General features: G+C 51.9%; 2 protein-coding genes across 3 annotated transcripts; one reads left to right on the top strand and one right to left on the bottom strand.

Annotated features, from left to right (window-relative positions):
* Nucleotides 1–234: 234 nt before the first annotated feature.
* Pafah1b3 (platelet activating factor acetylhydrolase 1b catalytic subunit 3) lies at nt 235–2,740 on the bottom strand. The gene is made up of 5 exons (XM_090322878.1): nt 2,435–2,740; nt 2,223–2,312; nt 1,382–1,498; nt 1,142–1,264; nt 235–551 (listed from the first exon to the last, which is right to left on the bottom strand). Exons 1-5 carry the CDS (start codon nt 2,510–2,512, stop codon nt 264–266), a joined length of 696 nt encoding a protein of 231 aa, XP_090179004.1. The 5' UTR covers nt 2,513–2,740; the 3' UTR covers nt 235–263.
* A 1,545-nt stretch (nt 2,741–4,285) lies between these two features.
* Prr19 (proline rich 19) lies at nt 4,286–9,793 on the top strand. 2 transcript variants are annotated; one of them, XM_090322865.1, is made up of 3 exons: nt 4,286–4,318; nt 8,301–8,922; nt 9,031–9,793. In XM_090322865.1, exons 2-3 carry the CDS (start codon nt 8,307–8,309, stop codon nt 9,498–9,500), a joined length of 1,086 nt encoding a protein of 361 aa, XP_090178991.1. In that variant the 5' UTR covers nt 4,286–4,318; nt 8,301–8,306; the 3' UTR covers nt 9,501–9,793. The 2 variants fall into 2 exon arrangements, with proteins under 2 accessions (XP_090178991.1, XP_090178990.1); XM_090322864.1 differs by lacking the exon at nt 4,286–4,318 and adding an exon at nt 7,638–7,668 and having other exon boundaries at nt 9,031–9,792.
* Nucleotides 9,794–10,099: the final 306 nt, after the last annotated feature.

Raw genomic sequence — 10,099 nt, 5'->3', positions numbered from 1 at the left:
GGTTCGAATCCAGTTAGGAAAGTCCATAAGACTCTTACCTCCAATAAATTACTCAGAAAAATTCAGAAGTGGTGCTGTGGCTCAAAGTGGGAGAGCATTAACTTTGCGCTATAAAGACGCTCAGGGACACCACCCAGGCCCTGGGTTCAAGCCTTAAGACAGAAAAAGCCAAGTGGATCTATTGGTCATACCCAGGAAGGCTCAGTCATGAAGCAGCAAACAGACTAAGGAAGGTGGAGTTTTAATGTGAAGAGGCAGTGAGTCTAGGCAGTGGGTTCAGACAGAGGGACACCCTGGCCCTGATCTTGGGCCAACAGGCGCAGAAGCAGGGAGTGCAGGGCCCTGCAGACCGGTGTGTAGCCCAGGCGACTGAGATGCAGGTAATCATACATGTCATGGTGGCTTATGGTGCCATCAGAGTGTACAAAGCCAGGGTCAGCATCCAGAAAATGGGCCCGTGGGTGGCCAGCCAGCGCAGCTCGGACCAGCTCATTGACCTGGCGGTTTTTCTCTCGGAGGGGGTTGGGGTGCTGGCCCCTTGGAAGCAGGCCCTGAGGAAGAACAGCAATCTTAGGACATCCTATCAACACCTGGCTCTACATTTTTCTCTGTCAAACTGGCTGCTTCCCACCCTGAACTCCCTCGCTGCCCATTCTGGAGATGGGTAAAGGGGGGAGGGCGAGACAGCTGCTGCTATCATACCAACTCCCGCTCAACAAAAGCCTGACGGGTGCCAGCCTCTTCCCAGGCAGCGGTCAGAAAACACATTGACATCTACCAGGTGCTAGTGACTCATGCCTGTGCTCTCCGGTATTCAGGAGGCTGAGACCTGAGGACTGAGGTTTGAAGCCAGCATGGGCAGAAGTCTGTGAGGCTCTCCTGTCTCCTATCACACAGCACAAGGTGGAAAGTGGAAGTGTGGCTCAAGTAAGAATGCCAGTCTCAGATTGGAGGTACTGAGTTCATCTGTTCATTCCTTCTTCCCTTCAGTACTGGGGGCTGAACTGAAGGCCTGGGAGGCACAGTCCTTTTGGTTTCTGTGTTTTAGATAGCACCTCACTCATTCTGATCAGGCTGGCCTAGAACCCTGTCAGCTGTGGGATGCATGGAAGCTTTCACCCTCCCTCCCAGGCCCTCTCACCAGCACCACGACCCGAGCCTGGGGTTGCCGCTGGTTCACCAGTTGCACAATGGCCTTGATACCCCCCGTCACTTGTTCGGCTGTGTGCCCGTGGTTGTTGGTACCCACCCAGACTACCACGATCTGTGGAAAATGGAGCACAAAGCAACATTAGTGAGGAAGGCTAAAGGTGCTTTTGAGGATTAAAAGTGCTTTACCCCCCCGCCACCAAAACAAAACAACCAAACTTCTCCTGCTCACCTTGGGCCGAATGTGCTCCAGTTCCCCATTCTCCAGCCGCCACAGCACATGCTGGGTGCTGTCACCACCAATGCCAAAGTTAAGTGCATGCAGAGGAGAGAAGAGTTCTCGCCAGATCTGTGGGGGTGAAATGGTGTGGCACAGGTGCACCCTCAGCACCAACTTATCACCCACTGTCCGGCTGGTAAGCAAACACCACTACAGGAGAACTTACTGAACGTACTTTGTGGAAAAAGACGTTATGATGACCCTCACCCCATCCCCCCCACTTCCTAGATAACCATTAACGTTCAAGCAAAGCCTCCCAGAAACCTGATGGCTCTACTAAAACAAACAAAGAACCTCACCTTAGGCAATCTTGCAAGAAAAACCCCATTTTATGACTTGGTACACACAAACCCTGCCTGACAAACACAAAGCACACACTTTCTCAGCTGATGGCCCACTTGGAAGAGATTCTCCAGTGCCAAGTGGCTCAGACTGGCCAAGGATTGAAGTTCAAAGCCAGCCTTGGGAAGAAGAAAGTCCATGGGCCTCTCATCTCCAATAAAGGCACACAGACACACACACACAAAGCCAGAAGTAAAGCTGTGACAAATGGTAGCCTTGAGAGAGAAAGAGAAAAAAAAAAAAAGCAAAAATCTGAGCAACAGTGCCCAGGCCCTGGGTTCCAACCGCAGTAATGGCACAAAACCAACACACACACACCAGATTCTTCAGACCTGGCTTATGCCGCTTTATATTCCTCACCCTCTTACCCTGCCTGGCCTGGATTCTAGGCCGGATGTGTCGGGGAGGGCACCAGGCCTAGGAGGAGCAGGAGAGAAGGGACGGGCCTCACCTCGCACTGATGCATGAGCTGCACCAAGGAGTCCCCGATGAAGACGACTTCAGGTTCCTTGTCTTTGCTGTCGGCCACGAACCGATGGTGCTGCGGGAGGGCACGGAGGGTGGGGGTGTCAAGGGAGTGCACCAGCCCAGGCCCCGCCCCACCCGGCTCCCCGCACGGGAGTCGCCGGGTACCGCGATCCGTCCCGGGGGTCGTTCGCTCACCAGGGACATCCAGCGCCCGTCGCCCTGCACGTCCGGCACCGGCGTGGGCTTGCTGGCCGGATTCTCCTCTCCGCTCATGCTGGGGTTCCAGTCGAACGAGTGGGGTGGACCCCGGTGTGCTCCCGGGAGGAGGTGACTCCGCCACGCCCACTCCCGGCCCCCACCGGGCAACAATGGACGACCGGGACGCGCGCACCCCCGCGGAGGGAGGACTGGGGCCGGGCCCGGCGGGGCGCTGCCAGCTCTCCCGGGGAGGGAGCCTCGGCTGGGGAAGGCGGGGAACTCGGGAACGCACGCCCTCCTCCCCCCGCGGCGGCCGCCCAGTGGACTCGCCCGGCTCCGCACCAGCGCCCCGGGGCCCTGGGGGCGGGGCGGGCGAGACCATTGGACCTCACGGCGAGGGGGGGGAGCAGGGAGAAACCATCACTGGCGTCATGGGGAGGGACGGGGTATGTGAAAAACCCGAAACTAGGTAGGAGACAGTCTTAGCGCTCTTCGTTTGCGAAAAGCCAGCAAGGAGGCCGGCAAGCAAACCCGACGGCTAGCTGGCGCGGGAGCACGGCGGAAGGGACCACCTCCTGTGTGTGGAGGGGTGTGCCCCACTCACGTGGAAGTGCGAGTGGACGAGTCCATTCGTGGATGTGGGGGGCGGCGGTAGTGGTGGCGCCCGGTCCGCACCTGCTCGGAAGAGGACGCTTCCATTTCCTACCAATGTGGGGCACAGGGACGGAAAGATGGCAAACAGGATGAAACACTGAATTCTAAGGCAGTGCCAAGACTCGAGGGAATCTCCCCAGACCCTGGGCTTCCCCAGCAAAGAGCACCCATTATGAATTAATGCATGGATGATTCATTTCGTTGGTATGGGAGGTGATCTCTGGGCCTGGGGGCTGTGCCTGAACTTTTTTTTTTTTCTTTCCTCCAGGCTGGCACTCTACCACGAGAGCTGACGCCTCATGTCTAGCTGTTTTTGTTTTTGCTAGTCCTGGGGCTTTAATTCAGGGCCTGAGCACTGTCTCTGGGCTTTTCCTCAAGGCTAGCCCACTACCACTTGAGCTACTGCATCACTTCCAGCTTTTCTACGTAGGTGGTGCAGAGGAATCGAACCCCGGTCTTTGTACAAGCTAGGCAAGCACTCTACGACTAGGCCAAAACTCCCGGCCCATTTTGGGCTTTTTGCTGGTTAATTGGAAATAAGAATTTCAGGGACTTTTCTGCCCCTAGCTGGCTTCCAGTCTCAATCCTCAGATCTCAGCCTCGTGAGCCACCAGCACCCTGCTCTGTGGTTTGTTTTCAATGGCATAATATCCAAACACATCTTTGCATTTAAGACACCACAGGAATTGAGCTCTGCCAGTGGCTCACACTATAATCCTAGCTACTCAGGAGGCTGAGATCTGAGGCTGGAGGTTCAAAGCCAGCCTGGGCAGGAAAGTCTGTGAGACTCATCCTCAATTAACCACCAGAAAATTGGAAGTGGCACTGTGGCTTAAAGTGGTAGAGCACTAGTCTTTAGCAGGAGAGCTCTGAGTTCAAGCCTCAAAACAAACAACAACGACAGCAACAAGACACCACAGGATCTAAGTGGAACATAGAAAGCACAGAAGAAAGGAAATCGGAGATGTCTGCAATGGCCCACGTCCAGCCTGGCACCCTTCCTGCAGATCATCTTGCAGATCTGTGGCCTCTGTTCTTCTCTCAACACAGAGGTCTGCCGATAACTTCAACTGGGTGTGTCTGGACTCTCAAATACACAGTCATAGCCACGGTCATGTAAGGTTATGTCTTTCCAGCTTCCTGTTCCAAATGAACTTCAGACTGCAACTGCCTCTCTGATCACCATTTTCTCTGGGACCCAAGTGGAAGTTTCTCCTAAACATCCTGGTAATTCTCTTGTAATCTCTATCTCTTCCTTCTGGGTAGACATACTGAGAGACATAAAAGCAAGTCTTACTTATTGTGTTATGTTCTATATCAGTTCACTTCCCCGGACCCAAGCCTGGCACATCGTGTCTACTGAACAAGTACAGTACTTGCTGAATTAATATTACATGAATGGGTCAGCTCCTAGTCTTACTCATGTGTTGGAAGGCAGATCCAGATACAGGAGTCTGCATGATCAAAGTTGTGATTGAGGGAGGTTCCGGGGACCTGTGGGTGAGAAGGAATTCTCTGAGGACTAGAGATTTTCTAGAAGTAACCTCTTACAGTTTGAAAGATAATAGAGATTGGGCAAGCAGAAAGAAAAGACACACAGATCTAGTGCTGGAGGTTCACACCTGTAATCCTACCTGCTGACATGAGAGGTTTGGGGAAACACTCTTGGGAGACCAGCCCAGACGGAAAAGTTGGAAAGACTCAGCTCAGCTCATAGCTGGGAGGTTGGGAGGCTTGTGATCTCAGGCCAGCTTAGGCAGAAAGTCCTTGAGATTTCTTTCTTTTTTTGTTTTTTGGTCATAGGACTTGAACTCTGGGCCTGGGCGCTATCCCTGAGCTCTTCCTTTCAAGGCTAGCACTCTGCCAGTGGAGCCACAGTGCCACTTCCGGTTTTCTGGTGGTTCACTGGAGATAAGAGTCTCAGTTCTTGAGATTTTTAGCTCAGTGGGTGGAAGCTGTGGGAAGTGGCACACATTTCATTATCCCAGTAAGAAATGGAGCCTAAAGGGCCAGGAGTTTGGCCTAGTGGTAGAGTGCTTGCCTAGCATGCATGAATGAACCCAGGTTCAATTCCTTGGTACCACATACATAAAAAGAGCTGGAAGTGGTGCTGAGGCTCAAGTGGTAGAGCTCTAGCCTTGAGAAAGTCCAAGGACAGTGCTCAGGCCCTGAGCTCAAGCCCAGGACTGGCAAAAAAAAAAAAAAAAAAACGAAAAAGAAATGGAGCCTAAAGTGGGAAGATTGTACCTCAGGCACGTGCAGGAAGGAAGATCCTATTCTAGAAGTACCCAGCACAAAATGGGAAGTAGGATTCAGCACTAGAGTGCCATCCTAGCAAGTGGGTAAAGCCCGGTGTTCATATCTCAGTACCACCAAAAGAGAAAAAAAAGAAAAGTGACACTGAGCCGGGCACCAGTGGCTCATGCCTGTAATCCTAGCTACTCAAGGGACTGAGATCTGAGCATGAAAGACTCAAAGCCAGCCTGAGCAGGAGCGTCCCTGAGACTCTTACTTCCAAATAGCCACCAGAAAACCAGAAGTGGTACTGTGGCTCAACGCGGTAGAATGGTAGCCTTGAGCAAATAACATGGTAGAGCTGTAGCCTCGAGCTGAAGAGCTCAGGGACAGCGCCCAGGGCCAGAGTTCAAGCCCCACGGCCAACCCCCCTAAAAGAAAAAAGTGACACTGTTCCAGTAGTATTTATTAGGTCAGGAGATTACCTTGCTATAACTTTACTTTTAAAATCTGAGTGTTTTGGCTGGGAATTTGGCATAGTGGAATAACAGGGGCCAGAAGTTTGATCTAGTGGTCGAGTGCTTGCCTAGCATGATTGTTACCATATACACAGAAAAAGCCAGAAGTGGTGAAGCTCAAATGGTAGAGCTCTAGCCTTGAGAAAGCCCAAGGACAGTGCTCAGGCCCTGAGTTCATGCACCACGATTGGCAAAAAAAAAAAAAAAAATCTGAATGGTTTTAGGTGATGGGTAGCAGTATGAAGAGCAACGGACAGGGAGAATGAAGGTGAATCTGGTCAAATTATTTCATATGCACATATGAAAATAAACAATGAAATCTGTTGAAAAAATTTTAAAGGATCAAAAGAGAGATGGAAAGGGTGTGTTTGATGGGAACACATCATGTGCATATGTGGAAATATCACCGTGAAACATCTCTTGTACAACTAATACATGCTAATAAATTAAAAGAAAGTTTGAAGCCAGAAACCAATCAATAGCTCACACCTCTAATACTAGCTACTCAGGACACTAAAGATTTGAGGATCACAGTTCAAAGCTAGCATAGGAAGGAAATGGGTGAGACTCTTATTTCCAATAAACTACTCAGAAAGAGCTGGAAGTGGTGCACTGTGGCTCAAATAGTAGAGTGCTAGCTTTAAGCACAAAGAAGCTCGGGGACAACCCAGGATGAGAAAAAAAAAATTGTTTGAGGGTTGGGATGTAGCTCATTGGCAAAATGCTTGCCTAGCAAGGGCAATATTCTGGGTTTACTCTCCAGGACCAAAAAAGAAAACACACCAAAAAAAAAAAAATTAAGAAAGTTTGAGCAGACTGGGCGTTGTGGCACCTGCCAACAACACGCCAAAGGCTCAGGCAAGAGGATCACAACTTCCAGCATGTCTTCAAGACCAACAAGTCTTCAAAGACCAAAATATAAAATATGCAATGGACAAGGATAAGCAGATAACATGGAGAGGTGAGGGAGAGTTTCTGAAGTACAGTGAAGAATGTATTTTCCACTCCATATCTACCACCAACAGTTTAAAAAAAAATGCCTCATTCATTCATTCATTCATTCATTCATTCATCAGGCACTATTTCAAGTTATTTGTATCTAACTGGAATCATTCCATTTTACGAATAGAGAACTGAGGCTCGGGAAGTAGAGATGTGGGCTCAAGGGGTAGAGCATGAGTGTCCAGAGGGAGGAGTGCAGAAATCCTGAGTTCAAGCCCCACTGCAAACAAACAAACAACAACCCCAAGCCTCTGGAGAGTTACAAACACAGAGCTGACTGCAAAGTACCAGTACGGCTATTTGAACCTAAGTGCTCCAGCTCTAAGCCCAGCTCTTTACCCTCCAGGCATCATCCCTGCTAGGAGACCTGCGTGTTGGGAAGAGAGAGCATGGACCTTTTCCTCGCACCTTCCTGCTTGACCCGCAGACAGTCCACCAGTAACTGTCTAAGCCAATCAGCATTCAGGAAGGGGCGGGCCCAGGGAAGCCAGCCAATTGGTGAACTGGAGGTGTCACATAACACTGGGAGAGGCGGGGCTTATAACGGGACTTCCTGTTTCAGGGCGTCTTGAGGGCTAAAACTCTGAGGCAAGGAGCACGTGCGTGCGTGTGCGTGCGTGCGTGCGTGCGTGCGTGCGCGGGGCCGCGCGCCCGGGCTCAGGTGCACACGTGTTTGCGTTCGTCTGTGCGACGATGGGAAGACCTGCGACGCGTCTGGAGGCCCAGACACGAGCTTGAGGTCCTGAGGAGCGCGGGCGGGCAGCTTCCAGGCCACAGGTCTCTTCACAGAAAAGAAGCCATTGCTCTCCACGGCCACGTGGAGTGAGTGGGGTGGGGTGGGGTTCGTTGGGACAGACGACAGTGAAGTGCCCCTCCCCCTGCCCCCGCCAACTGTGGCCCACCGCACCCCTAGCATTCTGTCCCTTGCCCTAGGGCAACTGCCCCCCCCATGCCTCCTGCTCCAGGGCCTCCTCTCAGGACCAGTCCTGCACCCCCCTGATAACGCTCATCACCTTCTTGTCACCTTTTCTGTCCTCCCATAGCTGACTTTTATTTTATTTCTCTCAGGTTCTCCCTCTCTCTTGCTTTCCTAGACCATCACTGCTGCCCACTTGTCTGCATCATTCTGGACCTTCTCCACCTCTGGAGTGCTCCTCTGTCCCAGATCCTATTCTCATGCCTCAGATCGCTCCGACCTTAGGATCTATCTTTTTAAACTGTTTTCCCAATCTGTTATCTCCTCTCCATTCCCTAACCATCTATTCCTATGAGCCATCACTACCTCGACCTCCTCCAAGACTTCCTTGACCTAGCCTTTGTCAATTGCTCTCCATTTCCTCCCCCTCCACTTGTGTCTAAATAATATTCTCAGCTCATCCCAACCATCTCTGGTCATTTTGCTGCTCACCCTGGCTCATCCATACCTGATGACTACTCTTATCTTTATTTTCCAGGACACCATGGACCCCCGAGGACCAGCTCCTTTTCAGCAATCTGAGAAACATGGCCGTATCCGCCGTCGAAAAACCAGGCGGGAGAGGAACAAAGCCCTGGTGGGCAGCCAGAGGTCACTGACTCGTCAGGATCTTTCCCTGTCCAGTCGAGATCTAACAATGGTCCCCAAGAAGCCAATGGGTGCCACGGCTTCCAAATTTGTAGTCATAACCCAAGGCAGGCTGAGCCGAGAGCATCGAGGTCTTTTCAATCACGAAGTGAAATCTCTGGATGTGGCCAGGCTGCTAAACGCTGGTACCCTGGAATCAGGCAGTCCCCTGCTCCCCACCAAGCCCTCCCCCAGTTCAGGCCCAAATGTCCAAGAATCAGCTTTGCAATCAAAAGACAAGGAGAGCCAGGTGCCTGGAGATTTGGGCACAAGCTCACCTAATTCCCCCAAACTCCCTGACTTGGGGGAACTGCTGAGAGAGCTGCAGTGTCAGCTGATTCTGCCACAGGCCTTTCCCAAGAGGAACTTGCTCCAGGAGGCTAGGGATGCCATCCTGGGAACCTTACAGGCCTGCCATGGCTGTGTTCCTGACCTTGCCCTGGTGCTTCGAGGCTGCCAGACCCCTCTGCCAGGTGAACTCATCTGTCTTCTTCCTGCTCGTGCCCTCCCCACCCCCCCATCTCCTTTTCCCTTCTCTGCTCTAGCCCTGCTGTTTCTCATGCTTCTGTCCTCTGTGGCAGGGACCAAGCCTGGGGAACCAGAAAGAAGAAGGACAACACCTTCCTGGATCAACAGCTCTGAGCAGGCCCCCAGGGCGGAGAGGCAGAGGAAACACCAGGGCAAAAAAGAGCTCACCTTTACCATGTCCCATGTCCCCAGCACTCCCCCGGCAAATAGGGTGGGGCTGGTACCACCTGCAGGTCCCTGGCCACCCCCTTTGCCCTCACTGCCTTCACCCTCTGGGGCAACTTGGGGCCCCCCAACAGCTTTTGATCTGCTGAAGAGCATCTGGCTTGTTGCCACTCCACCCCCTCCCCGATCCTGGGATATCAGACCACCTCAGCCCCTACCTCAACGATCACCCTTGTTTCCTCAATCATCTGCTCTGGACTGGAGCCCCAGCCCCCCTGCCCCACTGCCGAGCCTCTCCTGGGTGGTATCCCAGAATAGTCCAGAAGCCTGGTCCTTTCCACCCATGAGATTGTACTGAGGGGACTGAGCAGTAGCTATCCCACAGTCTCAGTCACCTCAATAAAAGTAACTTCTTCAGTTTTCTTTTCTTTTTGTTCTGAAACCAGAACTCAAACTTGGTATCTGACACTTCCATTCATTGGCCAGTGCTCTACCACCTGAGCCATGCCTCCAACCCCTAAAATTTTTTGTGGGTCATGAGGCTTGAACTCAGGGCCTGGGCACTGTCACTGGGCCTCTTTGTGTTCCAACATCCCTCAGATCTCAGATCTCTCTTGGCCCCCTGAGTAGCTAGGATTACAGGCTTGAGCTACTGGCGTCTGGCTCCCAAATTTTCGAAAATAAACCAGTACTGGGGTTTTGAAATCAGAGCTTTGCACTTACTGGGCAAGATCTCCATCACTTGAACTCCAGCCATCATGGTTCTCTTGATTTGCAATGAATTGCTGACCCAACAGCAGCTTTCCTTAGCTCTGAGTTTTGCGGCCACGGTGGAAGGAAAGGTGTTATCACTTCAGGATGGAAAAACTTGGTCTTCAATTAGTCCAATACATATACTTGCTGTGGCTAACTGGATATCCATCTCCGATCTAGGGTGATGATGGGCCACAGACTGAG

This window comes from Megascapheus bottae, chromosome 31 (genome assembly GCF_031878675.1).
Source record: "Megascapheus bottae isolate mThoBot1 chromosome 31, mThoBot2.hap1, whole genome shotgun sequence".
Lineage (NCBI taxonomy): Eukaryota > Metazoa > Chordata > Mammalia > Rodentia > Geomyidae > Megascapheus > Megascapheus bottae.
Note: the sequence above shows the minus strand (reverse complement) of the source record. Positions and strands in the feature narration are given on the sequence as shown.